Here is a 24,241-nt window from a genome sequence, read left to right as displayed (position 1 = left end):
TTCCTCCGGGATGTGCTCAGTGTGCAGAGCCTGTTAACAGCGATGTTTTTTCTCAAGCATCGATGTTTTTATTAGATTTACACTAGCATATTGCATATTGAGAAAAAATAAATTCGACCGTAATCAGCTGATCATAGTTTTTGGTGTTTTAGCCTCTGCCTCGTACGGTCATATTGTTGATAAATTTTTATTGCGGCGCTCGGTCGTTATTCGGACGTAAATTAAAATAAATTTGGTCGCCCCACTCAGTGCGGAACGAAATGCGGTTGCAAAAATCTATCTAAATTAATTTTAACCATCCAAAGTCAGCTAGGGCGGTCGTGTCAAGTGAAATAGTCAACATTTTAGTCAAAAAATTACTACTAGAACAGCGCGTGCCCCTTTCCCCCGCTGTTGTAATCGTGTTGTTCGTTGTGCGTGTGTGTCGTCACGGGTAAAAAGTGAAATTAGCTACCCATAGGAATTCAGTTAACATAGCGGAATATCTCCGACTGTCTAAATTTGGTGTGTCTGTGTTTGTGAAGTGATTTTAAATAAAATAAACAAAACTGGCCCAGTCTCAGGCTACGACCGATAGGCTATCCTCGTTCCTCATGGACGAGGAGGAGGAGGAAGTCACCGATCTGAAGCTGCAATTGTTTCACAATACAGTACGCGAGCACATTGTAAGTCAACCTCTGTACTTCCACCCCAAAAAAGGTTTCCAGAGACAATCAGAACGCATTCAGTGGCAGCTGCCGTTGCAGCCGGACTTTTCCTTGTTGTAACTGTACTGTTCGTTGCGGGAGGGCGCCAGTGTCTGAGCGTGTGCCTGCGTGCGTGTGTGTGTGAGGCCTGAAATTACATTCTAAATTTGATAAACAATTTTATTTGTTTATGGCTGTTATCCGACTCGGGTGTCGGCGTTTTCTGCGCCTGCGTTTGCCTTGTGTATAATTTATGGTCGGGTATTCCAACCGATTATCGGAGAGGAAGTGGAGGGAAGAGGCGATTGTGGCCACTTCTTTGCACTTTCTATTTGGGTTGCAAAAAATCGCAAAAAAACACGCACACAAACATAAACACCTGTTGCTAATCGGGTGTGTCTGTGTGTGTAAAGATAAGCAAGGGGCTAGTTCGAACGGTTGATACTCGGTAAGGGGAGATTTAGGAGGGGAAAATTTATTATGAGAGATCTTTAGGCTGGATTATTTTCCATATCAATATGTGGGCAAGTAAAAAGATAGAGACATTGATTTGTGTAGATAAGGGTAACCCAAATTAGTCCTCTAAAAGGTACAGCCGTGGCCAAGAGTGCTCGAACTGCATATACCCTACCACATACAGGGCACAGGGTCAGGCAAAGTTCAGCAAGAAGACAGAAGATAGAGAAGGAGAAGCAGAACATGCAAATTGAAATGAAACGGTAAAAGCAACAACAAAATAATGAGGAAGAAGGAGCACAAAAGCAACAAGTGAAAGTGTTGCCCCGCGACCAAGCGGTCTATTTATAGACATATTGGGCGTTTAATAACCAAAACAGAAACAAAATTTATACACACACATGTGCATGTGTAAGTGCAACATATAAGCAATGTTTACAGGATTGCGCAAAGCATAAATTTCACATGTTTTTTCTTCGTCTCGAAACAATTTAAACAAAATTGTTGAAAAACACTTGTGCAGACCCAAGCGATTTTCAAGTGCATGGCAAATGCTGCACGATATTCGCCCTGCCCCCCCCCCCCCCCCCCCCCCCCCTCCTTCCCTCCGAGACTCCGAAGGTCCGTCGTGACCAGCAGCTGCTGGCTTTTGTTTAAACAATAGCAGTCGAGGCGTTAAATACATTTCAAATTGTTCAAATTACTCAGAAAAACACACATTTATTTATATTTAGGCTCTTCAAAAATAGCCATAGATTTAAATATAATCATTGCCGATGGTTTTGGGTCCAGGAAATGGAAACCAGTTCTTTATTGAAGCACATTTCCCATTGCATGGCATTGCCGAAAATTGAATAATGCCGCCCGACCCCGCCCCACAGGCAGAATGTGGGTCAGATTAGAGGTACGTGAGTTCTGGCCAGAGCCCAAACCGAATGCGATTGACTGCCAAAGCATTCATGAATAATGCAGAAGCCCACCCAAAACCCGAAACAGAAGAACCAGTGGGGGGGCGGTAGGAGGCAGGTGGGAAGCCGGCTTTCCAGCCCACACCATGGGACGCATGAGACGCCTTGGGTAACCACATTGTGGGGCAGGTTCTTAGTCATTTTCTTGCAACTGTTTTGTGCCGTGTCCAGCGATAAGAACCGTGATTAACTGTAAAGTAAAGAAATTCCCCAAAGATCTCCCAAGAATAGCTTTTCAAAGAAAGTCTCGAATGAAATTGAAAAGATTGTGCTTTCTGTTTTCTGTTTTTGTTCCCTCTGGCACTGATCCCCACTCTTACCGATTGTCAACTCGGTGTCTAAAAACATCTTTCACCTTGTGCAATTAAATTATGTGTTGAAATTTCTATAGTTTGGACCATAAGATACCCTTTTACTAGAGATGGAGCAGCACACTTTTACACTTTTATTCTACACTTGAAAGCCTTTCAAGGTCTTGCCTTTACCCTCTAAAACTCTACAACTCTTTGATTTTTCACTCGGTAAATACAATATTTTGCCAGCCCATTCACCGGCAAAGTTGTCTTCAAGCCAAGCAGCAACCAGTCTGACAAGATATTATAGTACATATAAAAGATACTCGTACTACGAGTGTCTCTGCTGGTCCTCCCCCTCTCCCTCCTGCTGCCTTCTGCCTGCAAATCGCCTTGCATTTTGGGCGTTGTTTCCTATTTATAGCCAAAGTCGGCGTCGACATTTAATGGGCGTTGTTTTCCTGCCAATTTCGATGTCGAGTTCATGTCAAGTCATTGACTCTTGATTTGGGGTATCTTTTGGTCAAAAGATATCACTTTCCGATAGAAATGCAGTTTGTTCGCGGGCACAAAACCTCTTGGAGCGTGTCGTCGCACTCGTACTTGAAGCTCTCGCTGCGTTTTCATTCTGGAATGTGTACGGGCAGGGCAGAGGCAGAAGCTGCTCATATCTCATACATCGGACCGCGTCTACGTGTTCCAAGTTCAACGGAAAGAGGCACGTCATCGTGCCCAGTGGCATGAACAGTCCGTTTCAGAACCATAAGATAGTTGCCAGAGACTACAATTAAACGATTCGTGGACTCTATTCCGAATCTCCCCACTCTATAGAGTTATGAAACTTGCAAGTTTTATGATCGTTCCTCGCTCTGGAGTCTAGCCGCTTGAATGTTCTATAAATAAGCGACGCACGTTTGTTGATAGCAAATGTTTTTGCGTTTCTTTATTTAATTTTTTGGCAAGAAAACTGTTTAAATAATAATAAAATTCGGAACAGACTGTAGATCTGAGTTCTGCGACTCCCGAATGGCGAAAATAATTGAAGATAATTTGATTTAATTGCCTCTGATCACACCGAACCGATGGGGCAACCGATGGGGCATGCAAAAGTTAATTGGAATTTGCACGAATACTGCGCTGAAGAGTATCTCACAGATACAAATGCAACTATCTTGAATAACAAACAAAAGCGGACAATTAATTGCTATTTTTTGTTCCCTCTCTCACTGTCTGAAAAACATGAAAAGTATCTTTTGTTAATGATTTATAGTATATATATGCGAAGCGCCTCTCCTCGCGTATCTATCCATCTATTTTTGTCTTGTTTTTATTTGGTTTAAATAACCAACAAAAATACAGATGTATGACGTGGCCACAAATGTTTCCCAGGCGAACTTTTGGGTGGCAAATATGCTTCCCGAAATTCATTCATTCATTCCGTATATAATCGGACATATAGTAGGTTTTGTTCGGGAGATAATCGCCGAATGTTTGAAGTGGATGGATGACATTCAAATGGTTCCCGCTTTGTGGGTCGGTCTGCCGGGTCTTATCATCAATTGTCGTCGGCCACTGATAAGCCCTGCTTGTGACCCTTGGACGCCTCTATTGCTGCTGTCGTCGAAAGCATTGGTCGATTGGTGGCCATAATTAATCACCAATTATTGATTTGCTTGTAACCAAGGTGCTGCGGCTTCAAGCGGTCGGGGAACATTCTGCGGTTGCTCTGTATTTATTCAAGACGAGTGGCTAGGGGGTTTTACCCGATAGTACAACTGTACAAACAAATAAGCGAAATGGTAGACCCTTTCCAGACCATTTCCAGCTTTATGCTAGAATGGAATACATTTTGACACATGACGTGTCACCCAAACCATTTAAGAACTTTCCCTATACCAAAATTGTATGATAATACAATAGATTTATATAGATAAAAGCGATTGTCAAAGCAATTGAAAAAACACTTGCTTTGATCTAAGAAACAAAAGCATTTCAAAAGAATCTTTTGTCCAAGTTAATAGAATCTTCAATGGAATGTTCGACGCGAGTACTCGCACTTCTCTATAGATATGACCGTGAAACGGTGTAGAAACACTTGACAATAACAAACAGACTTTGACACCTATGTAGTACCTTCCTGATTCACACAGAATTTTATAGAGATCTAGTTCCCAATCGTATCATACAGATGTGTGGATGTGTGTGGGTGTGTGGGGTCTGCAAACATGCATTTACTTGAGTATAAATGAATATACTTTAGATCCGAGCAAATGTTTTGGCAGTTGGTAGACCGAAACGAAGCCCCAAAAAGCGACAAAATATTTGCATTTAAAGAAAAACAAAAGAAATGCGTGGGTGGGGAATAGGTTCAATATATACAGATAGATAGATAGATAGATAGATAGTTTATGGTCTCCGTGTTCTTCCTTTCAGATTTTCTTGCTGCTGATCATTCTGCTGTACTTTAGCTCCTATGTGGTCGTCTCACGTTTTCGGCGACGCGATCGTGACGATCTCTATTCGAACGACGAGGACGAGGTGCTGGTGTATCGCATAAGGTAAGGCATCCGATCCGCTAGAGAGGGAGTCAATAACCTCCCGGCCTGCCAATTGCCGCTTGACTTTGCTAATTGCCAAGTCAGTCGCGACTCGCGAGAGTGGCTGCATTCGGAGAGACATGCCAATGCCAGTGGCACTAATCAAAACGTTTTTCTTGCAGCTTTTGGCTCTGCACATTCACACTGGCCGTCGCCGAGGGGGCTGCCATGCTGCTGCCAGTCTCCATAGCCAGCAACGAGGTGCTGCTCTTGTATCCCAACAGCTACTACGTGAAATGGCTCAACAGTTCCCTCATACAAGGCAAGGGCGCGAAGAACCCTCCCCCCCGGATTGATTAATATTCTGTTCTAAACCCCCTCTCCATTGTAGGTCTCTGGAATCATGTGTTTCTGTTCTCCAATCTGTCGCTGTTCATCTTCCTGCCGTTCGTGTATTTGTTCACCGAATCCACGGGCTTCGTGGGCCACAAGAAGGGCATACTGCCGCGCGTCTACGAGACCTTTACAGTATTCATGCTGATGGCCATCATTGTGCTGGTACTCACTGCAGTTCTAAGCGCAGTTTTCGGGATTGAAAAACTACAGTTCTTTTGGTTTTTAAGTGAGTGAAACGATGTGCACTCCGCACCCATTGCCATGGACTGGGAGCGGTTCCAGTCTGTCGCTCAGACAGCACTGCACCCTCTTCTGTAAATCTGTAAACAATCGTTGTACAATCCATTGCTAATTTCCGCTCTTTACGCTTCACAGATCTGGGCAGTGTTCACCTGCCGTTCCTTTATTCCTGTGTCTCGTTTCTGGGCGTAATGCTGATGCTCAGTGAGTATAAAATACAGTGTATATGTAACAAATTTAAGGTTTCTAGGTCTCTGCCTCCATCTGATTGATGTACTTCTCGATGTAGGCCAGCTGCTTGGGATTGTGCTCGCGGGCCTTGGCCACGCTCTCCTCAAAGTCCTTTGTCTGTCCGAGACGCTTGTAGGCCGTGGCCTTGTACAGCCAGGCGCGCAGATTGGTCTCCTGCAGCTTGTCCACCACATGCTGGCAGTCCTGCAGAGCGCGCTTATAGTTGCGGAGCCTGAAAGATCGAAGGAGAGCTTTAGGAGAGCCAAAAGGGCTTCGGTTTCTGAGTACCCACTTGATGTAGCACAAGGCGCGATTGTTGTACGTTATGGCGCTGTCTTTGATCTGAGCCAGGGCCTTGCCGTAGTGGAGAATGGCCTTTTCGTACTTCGCGTTGCGAAAGGCTTCGTTGCCATGACTGTGGAAGCAGAGGAATGAAATCAGGGCTACAAGGATTGCCTGTATTGGGAGGATTACCTCTTTTGCACCTCCGCCTCGTACTCGCGCTTGGCCCGTGACTCGGCGCGCTCATTGGCGTCCTTCTCCACCTGCTGCATGAAGCTTTGCTGGTTCATGGTCTGCACCATTCCAGCCTCGTTCTTTTTGTCCTCCTCCAGGCTCTTGCGGTTGATCACAGTGCGATTCTCGCGCACCTTTAGGCGCACATTGTCGGGATCCAATTTGTCAAAGTCAACGACCGTCTTGGACTCGGCCGCTGCTGCCGCGTCTTGCTTCTCATCGCTCTCGTGCAATATGTCTTCGATCTTCTGCAGAGTGGCCTCGAACTCGGAAAAGTCGTCGAGTCCCTTGCTAGTCATTTTGAGCTCCGTTCTGGAATATAATCCGATCCGTGCTGCTGCTTTTTCGAAGTGAATTTGTTTTTTAGACTGTTTATTTGTCATGGAAACGGGCAAGAGGCACTTTGTTTACTGTGTTTGTTTGTTTTTTCCTCCCTAGTTTGCACTCCCTGCGGATTTGTGCGTCTGTTTGGCGTTGTCAACCAGGTGCTGGTGCGTCCCATGCTGCGGCGGGATGTGAACGAGGAGTTCGACGTCTTCTCCATGGAGGAGGCGAGCGTCAAGCGGAAGTTGGCCCACATTGAGCTGCACAACGTGAGCATTGCGGATGCCACCAATGGCCACCATCGAAATGGACGCAGTCGTGGATACCATCACCCGTCCTTGCTGCAACAGTCGCTGGAGCATCTCTACCAGCGCAAGGCGACAGGCTTTAACGCGAGTGAACAGCAGCTGAACGAAAGACTGAGAGAATTGGACTGTGAGCGCATGGAGCTGGACAAACAGCGCAAGTCGAGCACGTTCCAGCGTTCGTTTGTCTATCCGCTGGCCATGCTGCTGCTGCTCTTCTGCACGGGCATGACCATTCTGTTGGTGGTGCAAAACACGCTCGAGCTGCTCATAGGAATCAAGGCTCTGCCGTTGAGCACAAGAGTAGGTCGCCGAGCGAGGCTTTTGGCCATTGCTACTAATGGAATTCTGATTCTGTTTTGCAGCAATTCACGCTGGGAATTTCATCGCTGTCGAAGCTGGGACCCTTTGGCGCCGGACTGGAGGTTTGCCTCATCTTTTATCTGGGCGCCACCTCTGTGGTGGGCTTCTACAGCATGCCCTTCATGCGCACTGTGCGCCCCAAGCAGCACCAGACCTCACTGCCCCAGCTAATGCTCAACTGTGGCTTCATGCTGGTCCTATCCTCGGCCCTGCCGCTGCTCAGCAGGATTATAGGTACTCGTATATGCTAGAATGACTAAAAAATGATTGGCACTAACATCCACACCCACCCATAAACAGGCATTACAAACTTCGATCTGCTGGGGGACTTTGGTGCCATCGAGTGGCTCGGGAACTTCCAGATTGTTTTGCTCTACAATCTGGTGTTTGGCACAACCACAGCGCTGTGCTTGGCCAACAAGTTCTCGGCCACCGTGCGACGTGAGCTGCGTGCCCGGTTAGTAGAAAACTATGTGCTCTTTACTAACTACATGAGCTTCATCAACTGATATCTGTGGAAGCGACGGCACAACGTGTCTCTCCGGCAGCTGCAGAGTCACCTCCAGCCGCTGAGATGCTTTGTCGAGTCGCCGCTTACGAGCTTAAGTAGATTCTATGCCAAGTACCATAATCTAAGTTTTAGGAGCAGTCGCAATACCACCGCTAGTCGCAAGGCAAACGAAATGAACTGTTGAGAGACATAAGGTTGAGATGTGAGTTGACACCGACCGCCAGATATATAATACATACCTTATACATATGTTCTATATACACGTGTTAGCTTAGGCAGAACTGATATTCGTATATAACCAATTGTTGCGCCGTTTACTGTTGTGCTTAATTGTTGTACTTCACATACTAGAGGATGGCCCCATCCCATGGCCAGAAATCTCGCCAATGTAAATATTATATATTCGCAAAAGAAGTACTGCGGCATACGTTTCGTACGTTTCGATTTTAGATCTAGGACCTGCCCCATTGTCCGCTCTCGTTTAGGGATACTTTTTTTTTTTCGTATTTTAACTCCTTTTGTCGGTCAGAGTCAAGCGATGTCGCTCATCTAATTTTAAATTTATATATCTTTAAATGTCTAATATTGTCTGCTATTTATTTAAGTTACAAGAATGTTCCTTATTCACGCGCCTCGACTGAGGCGCGCACCCCCCTCTCCCTTTCCCAAATACTTCATTATATCGCATACTCAATAATTTGTAACACACGTACACAAACATGCATCTAAGGATTATGTGATACAACTAAAATAAAATAGGCAATTTTAACAAAAATGCCTTGCTGTTTTTTCTTTCACTTTATCTAAGTATTTACTGGCTATTATTTCATATATTGTTTTCTTCCAGCTTGACCTCCTTTTTCCTACTGGCCTAAGGGACAACCGATCCTAAGAATTTGAATTTTACTGTGATTTAATGTATAGTGAAATTAATGGTTGAATAAATATAGAAATTCGTATGTAAAAGATGAAAGCACAAAAGCATCAGGATCCGAATTAAGAGGTACCGAATGCAAATCAAAAATTATTTTCTCTTATTTCTTTTTGAATTTCAAATCCTCTTATTCCGGTATATTTCTGATGTCATCCACAGTCACACTGAAACTTTCGTATTAGACACCTTGTCTAGCTCACACACCTTGTATATTTGTATACTTTTCATGGTGATTTTGAGTATTCTCCAGTATTTTTAGAACACCCTGTTGTCCAATGCACCAATATAGAAATCGTGTAGAAAAGCGAGGCCACGATGTGGCCTCACATTTGGATAATGGAGTCTGCACACTGGCGCTTCCATGGGGCTTGTATGAAAAAAAACGGTCAAACTTGTCAACAAACGTACAAATTTGCCTCTGTTGTGTAATTAGCGTGTAGCTACCATGTAAAAAAACAAATTTTGTGGAAATTGTTGTAGACGTTTTATGTTTAGACCTTATTTTACAAAAAATCCAATAAAGATGAGTACTTAAAATAAACCATTCTTGCAGCACATTGATTCATCTATCGGATAAAATTATGGTTTCTGGACTGAAGGTCCTGGCTAGCTAGTAATACTCAACCGAATATCAAAAACGAGGAATATGATGGAATACGAATACAAATAATTTGTCGGTATATTTACGGTATATTTCGAAAGTCTGACCGTGATGGCGTCACACTATTTGTAGCATTTTTTTTGTCTGGTGGCGTCGCGTTGTCGTTTTGATAATATTTTTTTCAGCGGAAAAGACAAGAATAATTATTGTTACATGATGCTGAGTCGCAAGCGTCGCGCCAGCTCCATATCGAGTCGCCAGGACGAAGATCCGCTGATGCTGGACGACTCGACGCCGGAGCAGTCGCCGGTGCAGCAGACAACGACACAATCGGCGCGAAAAAAGCGCCGCCTGGATCCGACCGAGCTCTGCCAGCAGTTGTACGACTCCATACGGAACATCAAGAAGGAGGATGGCTCGATGCTGTGCGATACGTTCATACGGGCGCCCAAGCGACGGCAGGAGCCCTCCTACTACGACGTGGTGGTGAATCCCATCGACTTGCTGAAGGTACAGCAGAAACTCAAGACAGACTCGTACGACGATCTCGAAGATCTGATGGCCGACCTGGAGCTGCTGATTGGCAACGCGAAGGCCTTCTACAAGCCGGAGAGCGCCGAGTACCGAGATGCCCACGCCCTGTGGCAGCACATCCAGGCGCAGAGGCAGCGCATAATGGAGGCCAATGGCATGGCGGAAGAAGAGCCGCTTGCCAAGCGCATTTCGCGCACTATCCGCCGAATGACAAGCAGCACGGAGCCATGCGGTGATCTCGACGATGAATTCAATCAGTATGAGGAGCTCTTTGCCTCGGTAATGACAGCCACCGACCCGATCACCGATAGGGCCATGTACCGCATGTTCCAGCTGCTGCCCTCAAAGAAGATCTACCCGGACTATTACGATGTGATTGAGCATCCGATTGACCTGCGTCTGATTGCGACCAAAATCCAAATGAATGCCTACTCCTCGCTGATGGAAATGGAACGAGATCTGCTGCAGATGACTAAGAATGCCTGCCTCTTCAACGAGCCGGGCTCGCAGATTTACAAGGATGCCAAGGCGCTGAAGCGCATTGTTATGCAAAGGCGTGGCGAGCTGGAAGCGGGCAAGGGGAAGCTGGCCAGGCGACTCAAGAGTTTGTCAAGTGCGGTCATAGCCGGTATGAGAATAAATCCTCTTATTTTCCCTCAAGATACAATTTTACATTTACTTTCATTCGCAGCACTAAAAGAAAAGGTGGAGAGTTCCGATGACGAGGAGACGAGTAAAAAGGGCGAAGGTCCCATGTGGGCCCTGTTCGATTACCTTTATAATGCACCTGGGACATCGGAGCATCCTGGCATAACGGGGCCACCGCTGGGCAACTCCCTGTGGAAGCTGCCGGTGCGTCGCTTTCACCCGGAATACTTTGAGATTATCAAGCGGCCCATTTCCATGAGCCAGATCCACACGAAGCTGAAGAAGGGCGATTATGCGAATATAAGTGATCTCACCTCCGATCTGTATCTCATGCTAGACAACGCCAAGAAGGCGTTCGTGCCCACCCATCGAACCCACAAAGATGCTCTCAAGATGCTAAAAATCATGAACGCCAAGCTGGTGGAGGAGTCCCTTGAGGAGACTGGGGACGAGCTGGAAGAGGAAGAGGGGGACGATCTGCTGGAGCCTGAAAGCTTTACATCGAGCAACGCCCAGACGGAGAAGCGGAAGCCGGGCAGGCCGCGCATCAACTCCAATTCCAACTCGAACACCTCGCACACGCCGAACAACTCGAATTCGCCCAAAACGAATCGCATTGCCATCAATGGGGCCATCAAGAAGAAGATCCTTGCCATCCAGAAATGCCTCGTGGAGTACTTGGTGGGGAATCGACGGCCCATCGAGCTGTTCATGGAGAAACCGCCCCGCAAAGTCTATCCGGACTACTACGACATCATCCAGAATCCCATCGACATGAGCACCATCGATCACAATATACGCAGCGATCGCTATGCCACTGTGGAGGATGTCGTCTCCGACTACCGCCTGATGTTCTCCAACTGTCGGCAGTACAACGAGGAGGGCTCCACCATCTACGAGGATGCCAACATTCTAGAGCGAGCCCTCAACGAGAAGCTCAAGGAGTTCCCGGGCCTCGTGGAGGTGAAAAAACCCCTTCAGAAGTACTCCAAGGTGGGGCGCAAGCTGAAAACGGCTCTGGTTACCGACCGCCTCTGGCAGTTCTATGAGACGCTGCGCGAGTATCAGGAGCCCAAGGGCAAGCGTCAGCTGTCGCTGATCTTCACCAAGCTCCCGTCGAAGGGCGAGTATCCGGACTACTACGACATCATCAAGGAGCCCATGGACATGGACCGCATTGCCCAGAAGCTGAAGCAGTCCGCCTACGAGACCCTGGACGAGCTGGCCGCCGATTTCCTGCTGATGCTGGAGAACGCCTGCAAGTACAACGAGCCCGACTCGCAGATCTACAAGGATGCTCTGGTGCTGCAGCAGCTGACGCTGCAGTTGAAGCAGCAGCTGCGTATCGAGCGCGACTCGCTGCCGGATGTCCCGCTGGCCGTGCAGGAGTTGTTCCTCACGCTGTTCACGACGCTGTACAATCACCAGGATGAGGAGGGACGCTGCTACTCCGACTCCCTGGCCGAGCTGGCCGAGTACGATGAGCTGGGCGAGGGGGCCAAGGTGCGCGGCATTTCGCTGGACTTGATCAAGCGAAGGCTGGACAAGGGCGCCTACAAGCGTCTGGATATCTACCAGGAGGACATCTTCTCCTGCCTGGAGCGTGCCCGCAAACTGTCGCGCACGGACTCGGATATATTTCAGGACTCCATCGAGCTGCAGACCTACTTCATACGTAAGCGGGATGAGCTGTGCAAGGACACGCTCAGCTCGCCGGCTCTGAGCTTTACGCTGGAGCGCCTGATGGCCGATGTGGAGGTGATGCGACAGCAGAAGCTGCTGCAAGAGGAGCAGGAACAGGAGCAGGACAAAGATGAGTTCAATGCCGCCAGCAAGGGAGAGAGCATGACAATCAATCAGCAGGTTTACTCCCCCGGCGACTATGTGTACGTGCAGATGCCGGAGAACAAGATACCCTCGATCGCCTGCATCGAGAGGCTGTGGACATCGCCCAGCAACGAGAAGCTGATGCAGGGCTCGATCTTCGTGCGGCCCCACGAGACGTATCACGTGACGACGCGGAAGTTCCTCGAGAAGGAGGTGTTCAAGAGCAGCATCTCGCAGACCATCTCCATGGACAAGGTGCTGGGCATGTGCTATGTGATGCACATCAAGGACTACATCAAGATGCGTCCCGACCGGCTGCAAGAGAAGGATGTGTTCGTGTGCGAGTCGCGCTACAATCTGCAGGGACGGTGCTTCAAGAAGCTCAAGAACTGGCCCCAGATACGCGAGGGCAGCTCCGTGAGGTTTGTGCCGCGCGACCAGCCGCTGGAGCTGAAGCGCGTGATGTCCGTGTTCAAGGAGCGCATCGAGAAGCACAAGGGAGAGCTGGAGGAGCTCAAAATGCAGGAGACGATGGTGGAGAAGGAGAAGCCCAATGTGTCCTGCGACCCGCCGCCGAATGCCGAGAACAACAGTGTCTACTACCAGCAGTACAACACCATCTGCAGCGGGGCCATCAAGACGGGCGACTTCGTCTACGTGGCCACCCAGACGGGCAAGCAGTCCGTGGCGCAGGTCCAGCAGATCTGGGAGCAGAACGGTAAGTCTTACTTCAAGGGTCCCTGGCTGCTGCCCCCCAGCGAAACGACCCCCGCCCTGGGCAAGCAGTTCTTCCGCCAGGAGCTGCTCCTCACCACCGTCGAAGAGGTCAGTCCCGTGGTGGGTGTTGTGGGTCGCTGCGCCGTGCTGGAATATGCGGAGTTCATCAACTCCCGACCCACAGAGATAGCCGAGAGCGACGTCTACATCTGCGAGTCCGTCTACGACGAGCTGAAGAAGGCCGTGCGCAAAATGGTGGCCGGCAACATGCGCAAGTTCCAGCACAGCTCGGCTGTCACCAAGGATGAGATCTTCTACTTCAAGACTCCCATCAAGCCGGCCAAGGATGTGAAGAGCGAGATCAACGATCTGAGCATGTTGGAGGACTCGATGGATGGTGATACACCGTCTCTGAGCTCGGACATAGCGGCCATGTCCTCGCCGGCGCCCTCTGTGAACTCCACGCCTCTGACCTCCAAAGTGAAGGCTGCCAAATCGGCCAAGAAATGCCTCACCGGCTACATTCTCTACTCCAGCGAAGTGCGAAAAGGTGAGTGCTCTCAACTGTCTGTGGGATTTCCATAAGATACTGATCGTATATTCGTTTTTAGGCATTTGCCAAAGCAATCCAGAGGCCTCCTTTGGGGACATATCTCGAATGGTGGGCAACGAATGGAAGAATCTACCGTCCAGCGTGAAGCAAAGTTGGGAGGATCGCGCCAACAAACAGAACGAGGAGACGGCAGCCCTGCGCCGTGAGATAGATGACACGCAGAACAGTGCCAGTCCTTCGTCCCAGGTAAGCGCCACCCAGGAGTCCACAGGTCCACCGCTCACCTTCGAGTGCCTGTGGGACAAGTGCGATTTCCAGTTCGAGGAAATGCCGGACTGCACCGAACACTGCCTCTCCGAAGCCACCGGCCACATACAGCGGCATCCGCCGTCGGGCGTGGAGATTGAGTACGTCTGCCTCTGGCGCAACTGTTCTCGCATCAAGAAGTCCACCCAGGGATTCCCCAACGTGGTGCGGCTCATCAAGCACGTGCGCGAAGTGCATCTGAGCAAGTGCGGAAAGGTTTTGGGCATCACCGAGCGCAGCAAGAACTTTGTGCCGCGCCGGCAGAAGCACATGCCCCAGATGGCTGCCACTGTGCCGCTGCCGCCCAACAATGCCCATTCACCGCGTGCCGCCAACACCGCAGAGGCAGCGCAGCTGCAACAGCAGGCGCCGCACACTCTGCAGATGATGCAACAGCCGCAGCAAACGATTGTGCTCGGACCACCGCCAGAGCCGATGTTCGTTACCGTGCCGCCGCGCACCACCCGAGTCATCCATTCGGAGGCCTACATCAAGTACATCGAGAGCCTCCAGACGGGCAGCCACCTCAATGTGGCCGCCTGCAACAACAACTGGCGGCGAGCCCTCACACACGTGACTCCCGCCCAAGTCGTGCCGAAGGTGCCACTGCCCGAACACTGGCTGGGACCCAATGCCCGCGATCAGGACAGCGTTGTGCAGGCCCTGTGCCACCTACGCAACTTTATGCTGGACGATGTGCTGCAGATTCGCCGCAGCTGCAACTAACCTCCGCCAAGCAATCATCTTAAGCCCAAAGCGTTTCGAGTTCAATGTTAAAATGCAACAGGAAACAACTATTAACCCAATCCAATGTTTTCGTATTGTTTAAGAAGCAGTCGTACCAGGACAATCGTATCATTAATTGTGAATTATGAATTATGAGTATTTAAAGTTAGCACAAAATGACCATATCCAACGGAATTGGACTCCTTTCCCCAATTGTTTCTACTACTTTGTTCTATAGTTTTTTCTCAAATACCAACAATGTTTGATGTTCATACTTTATACTCTTATCATCTCCTTTTCACTATGTTTGTAATTTCTTTCATAAGATATAAAGTGTATTAAAATGATGATTCTACTATTGCAAAAAACACATTATTGTTTCCAAATGCTCTCCCCCCGTGTGCATGACGCGGGCTTCGCTGAGCTGCTCGAAAATTGCCTATTCGTATAACCTTTTCACTATGTTTGTAATTTCTTTCATAAGATATAAAGTGTATTAAAATTATGATTCTACTATTGCAAAAAACACACGTTCTTGTTTCCACATGCTACCCCACGTGCATACATGCCGTGTGCATGACTCGACCTTCGCTTAACTGCTTGAAAATTTCCTATTCGTATAACCGAGTCTTCGCTATGGCTTTCCAATGGCTGTGGTTTCTTTGAAGGTTGTGTATCCGCTCCTGTGCTCCGCTCCCATATGGTGTTTCGGTTATCAGCCTCTAAGGGGGATGACGTCAGGGCATTGTTTAGTTTTTGTGTGTTCTGTTTTGCTCCGTAGCTACGACAACAAACCGGTTGCCCCGGAATATGGCAGCGTCACCCGGTTATTTTGTGGCGCTTATCTAATTGGCCCCTGCTCTAGCCAGCTCTGGCCTGCTCAGTGGCGCTCAGTGCCGCTCGCACGCGCTCTTGCCGATGGCCTCATTGGCTGAACACCCGCTCGCCGTCGTCGCAGTCGAGGGGCTGTGCTGCCCAAAACTTGGACCTCCGAAATTAGTCGTAGTCTGCCGCTCGCACATCGTGGACGGTATTCATCAGATACGCAGATACGCACACATCACATTTATTCTATCAACCAAAGAAGCAGCCATGTCGGAGGGAGAGTCAAAGTTTGGTTTCAAGGACATGGAAAAGGCCCTGGAGACGCTGAAGCTGCTCGAGGATCATGACATGCAGTACCGAAAGCTGACCGTTCGCGGTCTCCTTGGACGCGCCAAGCGAGTGCTGACCTGTGAGTGTTTCAATCATAGCGTTAGTCTCTCCCCACTCACTTGATTCCTCCCCGCTCCAATGCAAATGCAGTGACCAAGGCGGAGGAGAAACTGAAGAACATCAATGAGGCGATTGGCGTGTTCGAGAAATGGCTGGAGGATAATGGCGGCGGGGCGTCCAGCAAGAACGCCAAGACTGACAACGAGGATAAGGTGGAGACCGTGCCCGGACTGGGCTTCAAGGACAAGGCGGCGGCGGAGGCAACGCTGAGGTAAGCGCTGAAGGAGGCGTGCTCCATTTGGGGCATACCAATGAGGCTAGCGATGACCGACCTTCGGGCGAGCAGCGAGCGGCAGTGAGCGGCAGCGGCATCTTATGATGTCATGTCACAGTTATAGAGTGTTTCGAACTCGGAAGTCTCATTAGATTGATAGAGCGAGCACCGCGCCGCTCTTGCTGTATGCCTCTCTGCTGCTCTCTGCTAGCGAAGCGGTTCGTAATTATATCGAATACGTATATGTGTACCCCTCGTCACTTGTACATATATCCGCACATTCCACTGCTCTGCCTGTATCCACAATATTTCAATATATTGTACGAGTATATGCATTCGATTCAATCCCACATTGCAGCATTCTGGCGGAGCGTGACCCGGACTACCAGAGGCTGGCCATCAAGGGATTGATTGGCAGCTCCAAGCGAGTGCTGTCCGGCACCAAGAACGAGGACAAGATCAATTCCATCAAGGAGGGAGTCCAGGTGCTGGAGGATTTCCTGGAGAAGTTCGAGGCCGAGAACCGCATCAAGGAGAATCGCGCCTATTTGGCCTATGCCGTCGTGTCCAAGCTGCCAGAGCCCAAAGAGGATCTGTCCGTCGAGTTCCTGGCTGCCTACGGCGGCTCCAAGGCCAAGGGCAACTACAAGCACCTGCGCACCATGTACCCCAAGGAGGACGACAGCACCAGCTGGGACATTGTGCGCAATCGCCAGATAGCCAAGCTGCTGGAGCAGATCAAGAGCGAGGAGGCCAAGCTGTTCGACTCGGAGTCGGGCGAGCCCACAGATCTCCATTTGCAGCTGATCCACTGGGCCTACACGCCCCAGCCGGACAAGGTGAAGGCCTATGTGGAGAAGCTGGCCAAGAAGACGCCGCAGAAGCGCAAGCCGGAGAGCAGCAACAACAGCAACAGCAGCAGTGCCAACGATTCCAGCAGCGAGGACTCCGACGATTCTGTGCCCAAAAAGAAGAAGAGGGAGTAGTGACGCCCACCCAGGGGGAAATGGAACAAGGCTGCCACTTTGTAACGAACAGAAAACGGTTCATAGTTTATTTAAGTATTTTTGTAACTCAACCTCAACGCAAACTACGATTAATGGTGGACATCTTCTATATATACATACATATATATATATATGTACTTATGTATTGTGGTATATAAATATCGTATTGCGTGTGCGTATGCCTCGCGTAGGCCTCGCTTTGATGAACAAAAACAATAAATCAGAGAGAGTATTGCATTTGTGCCGTTACAAATCGAACATCACGTTTTTCGACGTTTCCCAACCTTCACGCACTTGTTGTTGTTGTCTAGCACTCTTTCCCGTTATTTATGTCATCATAGCGAAACCTTCATTCGACATTCACCCCGCACTCCGCACCCACGCAACTAAATTACACAATGTACAAGAGACCCAACAACCACGCCCATCCGGCAACAATCCCACGCTCCGCCCACAGTCCACGTGCAAGCACTAATACTTATGCAAGCCGGCCGTGTCATAATAGTCCGACTTTGGCACGCGAGGAGACTGGGCATCGGTGGGAGCTGGCGGCGTCTTGGCCAGCGACAGAGTCAGCTGGTGCTGATCGCCCTTGCCGGTTCCGGCGGTGAGATGGCCGTAGGCCATGTTGAACAGCGCATCCGGATCGCAGACGAAGCGGTAGACATAACGCTCCCCATTCACCTTCTGCATGATGCCCTTCTCGTAGTAGTAGCGGAGACTGCGGGACAGCTTGTCGTAGTTCATGGCCGGGCGGTTCTTCTGGAGGCCCCAGCGTCGGGCCACCTCCTCGGGCTCGATCAGCTTGAACTCCATGCCCCGGCCGGTCCAGGCAATGCAACTGGCACTGCGAATAGACAGAAGGATAGTCACAAAGAAGGTGATTCACATTACGGACTCTCACCTGGTGTTGGGCTCATCCAGAAGGGCCACCAGGAACTGCCACAGTTGCAGCGAGCCGCGACGCTGGCTTATGGGCTGGCCATTGCTGCTGGTGGAGATGCCATTGCTGGCATAGAACTGGTCCAGACGCAGCTCCGCGTCGCTGGACGTGGTCGAATCCACCACGCTGGGCCGCAGAGCCCCGGGATAGGTGGAGGATATGGTGGCATTGTACGGACCGCTATCGTACTTCAGTTCTGCATCACTCACCGCCGCCGCCGAGGTGGGGGAGAGATCTCGATAGACGGTGGCATGCGACTGGGACTGCGTCTGCTGCTGGTGCACATAGTGCGCGGGCGTGCCATAGACAGCCGAGCTGGAGATGACAGCCGTGTGGCTGAACTTGAAGGCGGAGGCTGCATGCAGTGGAGTCAGGTGGGTCAGGGCCTGCTGCTCCGCCTGCTGGTGGTGTCCATGATGATGATGATGGTGCGGGTGCAGTGCCGCATGCTGCAGTTGCTGTTGGTGATGCTGATGCTGTTGCTGTTGCTGCTGCTGCTGTTGTTGCTGTTGTTGCTGCTGCTGCTGCTGCTGTGCCGCTGTCGTGGTGGAGTCCGCGTGCTCGATTTTCGTGTTGGCCTGGAAGTGCTGCCCAGAGGAGACATCGTTGCAATAGACAGCAGCAGCAGCGGCGGCGGCGGCAGCGCTGGACGTTTCTGGAAAGGATCCGGAGCCGGAGAAGAGTTGGAAGGAGCTGAATGAAAGCCGCTTTCATGCACGTTTAAACAATGTCGAGACATCGAGGGAAGGGGCACTAATTACATGGGTATCACAATACCCTTACTCAAAGCAAAGCCTCAAGGGTGTCTGGTAGTGTGAATGGAGTAATCAGTGAAGATATAAGACTAATTGTATGGTCAAGTGTTCCTGAGGTTCCCCATTCCTTAGCTCTGTAAATTCTTCTTTATATGTTTCTGTAACCAAAATCTGTATCCCTTAGTCCTGTCGTATCTTATACATTTTTCAGGGTATTCCACACTTCGTTAAGTTCCCAATGAGCTCTGTTGCTCTGTTGTTTCTGGTGCTGCTTTGTACCTAAATGGCCAAGGTATTTAGCAGCAATTAATTATTTAAACAGCCCACTCCACCCTCTTTGCGACTCAGCCTCCCACCCACTGGAGGCAGGCACTGAAAAATGGCTCAATATGCTGCAATTTAACAGGAAAACAAACCTCTCTGGGTGTGCACCCACCCAACCCATTCGAGCCCACTCGAACCCACTCTCCTGCCCGCCAACTCGGAGCTTGCCCTTTTCATTAGCTTCCATTCCCAGGTCTTCCTCTGACTTTCGTTCTTTCCATCCCACATTCCACTCCCCCTGGGCGCGACTCGACGCTGGTGGCATTAAAAATTCAGAAGATACCTCTGCATAATCCATGAGCAAGTGTCGACAAGTAAAAACATCATTGCCGATAACAACAGCGATTCGACCGGCGCGACGCACCGCCGCTGATGGAAATGCAAACCTGTTGGCCGTGCCCATAAGGGGAACGCCCCCACACCAGCACTCGTTGGGCTTGAATGGGGTGTGAGGACAACGCACCCCCCCTCTGAAGCACTCGGCGGCGGTCTGTGATTGAGTTGCTTGTTTGACTGATGCTGCCACCCCATCGCTGCCTCAACCCACCCACCCACCGGAGGCCAGCTACTGTATCTCCGTGCGTGGCGCTGCTCTCGAAATTGAATTCCAAGCTCGTGCCTCTGGATGCCGGTGGCCCGCCAATTGGATTAGCGGTTACTAACACCGGCGATATTGTTATTGTAAATTATGCGCGCAATTTCATTCATTTTATTTGAGAAAATATCCAGCAAAACGAAGCAAGAAAACGGAGCCCAATAATTCCCCGTAAGTGAAACGAACCCACCAGGCCATCATCTTGGCCAAACAAATTGAGTTATTGGCATGCAAAACTGATAAGGCGTGGAGCAGAAGCCTCACGGATAATTTGAATAAATGATGAGCGAACGGCAACGAACGCACATGGCTTTAATAATTTTCTTTTCATTTTTCATGTTTCATTTCGATCTACATATTAAGTATTCGGGGACTTACCTTCGTCGCTCTTTTTCAGAATGCCCGCGGGTGGCGATGATGGAAATCTGGCGAGAGCATAAATCAAGAAGAATATTGAGTATAGGGAGAAAGGAGACTGCCCAGGAGTTGCTGATTGACTTAAAGTTGACTTGTCTTGTCAGCATGAGCTTCAATAATCCAGCGGCACCGGCAGCGGCAGTGGCAGCCACATCCACTTACCTGTAGCAATATGGATGCGGATGCGAGTGCGGAAGCGGGTGTGGGTGCGGGTGCGGGTGCGGGTGCGCATGGGTGTGTGGGTGCGTCACAGCGGGTATATCGAAGAAAGTTGATGTTCTTTCATGGCGCACGCCTTTGACATTCACTGCAGAGATTCCAAAGAAAATAGAACCAAGAAAATTACACATTTTTTGCGGCTTGGATTCATAAATGTTAGTCGAAAGCTTCCCAAACTCGTACTCCCACTACTTAATCCAGGGAACCTCAGCTTTGTTAGATAATATTTCATATTAACGCTCGCACCGGGATGTCTTTGAGACCACAAATCGAGCTTGTCAAATGCACTTGACTTGGCCATAATCGAGTGGCAAGACAGGTTTAAGATTAGATAACAACAAAAAAGGAAGTGCTTTAGTCTGCCTTAAAGAGCCTCAAGGGAATACATTGGTCTTGAACTGTTTTCGATTTGCTCAAGTTATCATTGGAAAATAATGTAATTCTTATGACGATTTCTGAACGGATTAATGTATGAGTGAGATTTCCTGTAGCTCTAAATTGATTTTTCATCTTTCCGAATCAGTTAAAAACTCCCTAGAATCACCGACTCTGGTTATTATTATGTTTTCCCGAAGCTCTAAATATATTTATTATATTTTGGGACTCGGCACGCGCCATCTCCAGTCATGCTTTCTTATTAAAAAACTAAACAAAACAAAAACAAGTTAAAACAAAGCCTCCAGGCGGCAAATGGGCAAGCAAACCCCAGTCCAACCAGTCGAAATTCCTACCATACCCCCACGCCTACCCATTCCCGTCGAACGGTCTCTCATCCCAAAACCCCCCTTAACTCATAATGGAAAATTAATAAACAAGGGGGACGTGTAAATAGATAAAACAAACAGATACAGATTCGGGAGGGGGGAAGCTGCATCCGGGCTTGACAGTGGATGGGGGGAGGTGGATGCGTGGATGCGTGGATGTGGACGGACGCTTACCATTGTACCTTGCGTTCAAGTAACCCTCGGTGGATGTGTCCAGCCCGAATTTGCCAATAGCCGGCGTGGGCGTGGGCGTTGCATACATGACCAGCTCGTCGGCCAACTGCTGGTGATGGTGGTGGTGATGGTGATGATGGTGATGCGCATACCAGGCCGATTCGCGTGTGAGATCTGCGGAAGGAGAGAGGAGTTCCTTAGAGCAGAGGGCTATGGGAGAGTAGAGGATTACTACAGACCATTGCACAGAGAGGCGCCGCCTCCGTTTGAACTGCTGGCGGCCGCGGTGGCATTCATCAGAGCGGACGTTGCAATCGATGCCGGCGGCGACAGGCTTCCGGCTAGGCCCGGCGGTGTTGCCGTCGACTTCTGTCCATTGCAGATGGCCTCCATCAGAGTGTGGCCGGCATCCAGGTCATTGCTGTGACATTTCTTGCGCTCCGTCTCCAGGTGGCCGCAACTGGAGGACGATGACGATGAAGATATGGCCTTGGCCACGGCCGGCAACGTCGAACTGACACAGGAAACCACCGAGTCTGTCGTTAAAGTAGATGTATTCGGCGCCCCATGGTAGAGCCCCAAATGATGGTGATGATGATGGGGATGATGGTGCGGATGCGGATGCGAATGCGAATGGGAGTGATGATCCAAGTGCGTGAGCGTCTGCTGGAGCTGCTCCAAGTGCGTCTTGGCCTCCTGGCTGTAGTCGCTCTGTGAAATAAGGAAATGAGGAAACCAGACGCAGCAGGAAATTACTCATGAGTTTTGGGCGTTACTTTGGGGTTCGATTTGTGTTTTGGCCTCCTCAAATTAGTTGTCAATTTGTAAGTCTCTGTTTTTGGGGGAGCATTTCAGTGGCCATCGCTTAAAGGGGGCCCTTAAAGCCACCTGCTGAGTGCGTTAGTGATACCCGCTGCTAACAGGTTGCAGGAAACAATGGAACAACAAAGCCCAGTCCCAGTCCCAGTCCCGGTCTCAGTCTCAGTCCGTCACATTGACATAGTCAAGTGAATGGAACTTGTGGCAATTAGTTTAACAGCTTCTGCCTTTGCTTTTGCTTCTGGGTGTCAATTGGCCGCGTTGAAGCGTTGTTCTTGCCCCGGCCGGGCCCATTAAGTAATGAGACATTGTCATGGCACAACAAGAATTCGCACCTCATACTACCACTCGTATGAGGTATGGGACACTACCTCCATGTATCTCCATCTCCATTTGCGGTTTATTGACACTTTTACATTTAATGAGCTCTGCGTTGAGGTTAACCTTTCTTTATGGTCACACACTCTCGCTCTCTCCGGCGGACATCTCTCTGCCGGGGGGACGGAAACTCTCATTAAAGATTGCTGGAATTTCACTTTTTTGTTAATAGGGGAAAATCGTTTGTAAATCTAGCCCTAGCCCAATCATATCTCAATGCTATGATGAGTGATGGTAGATGATGGTGGTACTACCTATTCTCGGAAGAAAAGTAGCTATGAAGACAGATCCAAACTAGACAAAAAGAGTGTTTCTCCAAAGGCATTATTTACCCAAATTCTTTACCCAAATATCTGCCAATATTTTACTTGGAAACAACTTATAAAACAAGAGAACATACGGCATAGAAATCCCATCTCTCCGTACACTTTCGGCAGACAGCTCTTTCTTTTCAAAATTCATTATCGAACTCAGTTCAAACTAAATGATAAGGATAATCACAGGAATGGGCTACACACACCCAATACAATACACCCAAATGTAGTGTTAGAACAAATGTAGTGCAAAAAGCCAGTGTGAGTAATATTTATTTCGAACTTATGCTTCCCAGAATTTCAAGGGGTGTCTATGACGTCCCTTCTTGAATTACGTGTGACCGATTTTTCTAAAACAGAAAATAGTTTAAATAGAAGAGAGAGTTTGGGTTACCCCACCTCCTCGCTGTCCAACACACACAAAATCGATTCCCAGTTTCCAATGAAATAAAGTTAAAGGCGAAGACCATTTCGAAATGTTTGCTTTTTGAAAACAATCTTCTTGGGACGTACATCCCAAAAGTGCATTTCGTATGGTATCCCTCACTTGACATTTGAAAACTGGAACACCAAACGGTGCGCGGCGATGCGATGTGCACCGTCGCATTCGAGAATCATTTTTACGATAGTTACCCCTAATTACATGCCCGTAATCGTTGCCGGTTGGGCTCTATCGGCAATAGAAGCATCAGTTCCAGTGCCAGCTCCAGCTCCAGTGCCAGCCCTGCTCCAGATAGATACTCTCCGAAACGCAGAAAGCGGCACCGGGCCCGTGCCCGTGCCGTGCCGTCCCTCTTGTAATAGAAGAAGAAATGCAGAATGATCAGCTTTCTCCTCCTCCGAGCCGTGGGTTATGTAAATCTTCGATGTTGTGTACATTTAACTTGGATTCGTGGGCGAACATATTACATTTGGCAATCCACAAACAGTCTTGCTTCCGCTTTCTGCCGGTGTACAAATTTTTGGATAAATTGCAAAATTTGTCGTTTGCTTCCGTTTGCTAAGTGCAAGCAAACAATTTGTCAAATCCAATTGCCACAATTATTTAGTGTAACTGTCACGATCACAAAGCGCACTCGGAGGCAGTGGCAGAGGCAGAGACAGAGGCAGCCAGCGAAGCGTTGTCACCTGCCACGCGTGCGCAACTGCAGCAAGGGCTCAACGCTGACAGCGGTGGAACGACTAAGGAATGCTCTCTAAATGCCCTTTAGCTTTCGAAAGCGTCCCATGTGTTTATAGGATATGCTTAATACATATATTGGAAGATTTTTACAGATATAACAGTAGGATATCTATAAAAAGGATCTCATTTTCGAAATGTTTCCCTAGATCGTTTTATCTACCTTGCCGAAATTACTATTGTAATAGTAG

At 49.0% G+C, this 24,241-nt stretch overlaps 5 protein-coding genes across 7 annotated transcripts; 3 read left to right on the top strand and 2 right to left on the bottom strand.

The window, feature by feature from the left end:
• The first annotated feature begins 121 nt into the window (after positions 1-121).
• On the top strand, positions 122-8,792 carry LOC108154769 (protein Lilipod). Of its 2 annotated transcripts, XM_017285152.2 has the most exons (9): positions 122-665; positions 4,837-4,961; positions 5,123-5,262; positions 5,332-5,562; positions 5,712-5,780; positions 6,762-7,255; positions 7,318-7,549; positions 7,616-7,772; positions 8,674-8,792. In XM_017285152.2, exons 1-9 carry the CDS (start codon positions 594-596, stop codon positions 8,699-8,701), a joined length of 1,548 nt encoding a protein of 515 aa, XP_017140641.1. In that variant the 5' UTR covers positions 122-593; the 3' UTR covers positions 8,702-8,792. The 2 variants fall into 2 exon arrangements, with proteins under 2 accessions (XP_017140641.1, XP_017140640.1); XM_017285151.2 differs by lacking the exon at positions 8,674-8,792 and having other exon boundaries at positions 7,616-8,601.
• On the bottom strand, positions 5,698-6,721 carry LOC108154773 (tetratricopeptide repeat protein 12). The gene is made up of 3 exons (XM_017285158.2): positions 6,282-6,721; positions 6,100-6,222; positions 5,698-6,039 (listed from the first exon to the last, which is right to left on the bottom strand). The coding sequence occupies exons 1-3, from the start codon at positions 6,704-6,706 to the stop codon at positions 5,823-5,825; spliced, it is 765 nt and encodes a 254-aa protein (XP_017140647.1). The 5' UTR covers positions 6,707-6,721; the 3' UTR covers positions 5,698-5,822.
• Positions 8,793-9,488: 696 nt separating the features above from the next.
• Positions 9,489-15,042, top strand: LOC108154763 (protein polybromo-1). 2 transcript variants are annotated; one of them, XM_033389149.1, is made up of 4 exons: positions 9,489-10,523; positions 10,587-13,088; positions 13,272-13,637; positions 13,699-15,042. In XM_033389149.1, the coding sequence occupies exons 1-4, from the start codon at positions 9,575-9,577 to the stop codon at positions 14,670-14,672; spliced, it is 4,791 nt and encodes a 1,596-aa protein (XP_033245040.1). In that variant the 5' UTR covers positions 9,489-9,574; the 3' UTR covers positions 14,673-15,042. The 2 variants fall into 2 exon arrangements, with proteins under 2 accessions (XP_033245040.1, XP_017140634.1); XM_017285145.2 differs by having other exon boundaries at positions 10,587-13,637.
• Positions 15,043-15,641: 599 nt separating this feature from the next.
• LOC108154772 lies at positions 15,642-17,414 on the top strand. Its single transcript, XM_017285156.2, has 3 exons — positions 15,642-15,906; positions 15,978-16,158; positions 16,520-17,414. Exons 1-3 carry the CDS (start codon positions 15,765-15,767, stop codon positions 17,145-17,147), a joined length of 951 nt encoding a protein of 316 aa, XP_017140645.1. The 5' UTR covers positions 15,642-15,764; the 3' UTR covers positions 17,148-17,414.
• A 103-nt stretch (positions 17,415-17,517) lies between these two features.
• Positions 17,518-22,571, bottom strand: LOC108154055 (ETV5-related protein Ets96B). Its single transcript, XM_017284147.1, has 7 exons — positions 22,550-22,571; positions 21,599-22,114; positions 21,360-21,533; positions 20,365-20,509; positions 20,164-20,210; positions 18,073-18,766; positions 17,518-18,015 (listed from the first exon to the last, which is right to left on the bottom strand). Exons 1-7 carry the CDS (start codon positions 22,569-22,571, stop codon positions 17,640-17,642), a joined length of 1,974 nt encoding a protein of 657 aa, XP_017139636.1. The 3' UTR covers positions 17,518-17,639.
• Between the last annotated feature and the right edge of the window lie 1,670 nt (positions 22,572-24,241).

The sequence above is a fragment of the Drosophila miranda genome, chromosome 2, assembly GCF_003369915.1.
Source record: "Drosophila miranda strain MSH22 chromosome 2, D.miranda_PacBio2.1, whole genome shotgun sequence".
Classification (NCBI taxonomy): Eukaryota; Metazoa; Arthropoda; class Insecta; order Diptera; family Drosophilidae; genus Drosophila; species Drosophila miranda.
This window is presented reverse-complemented; position numbering and strand designations above follow the sequence as displayed.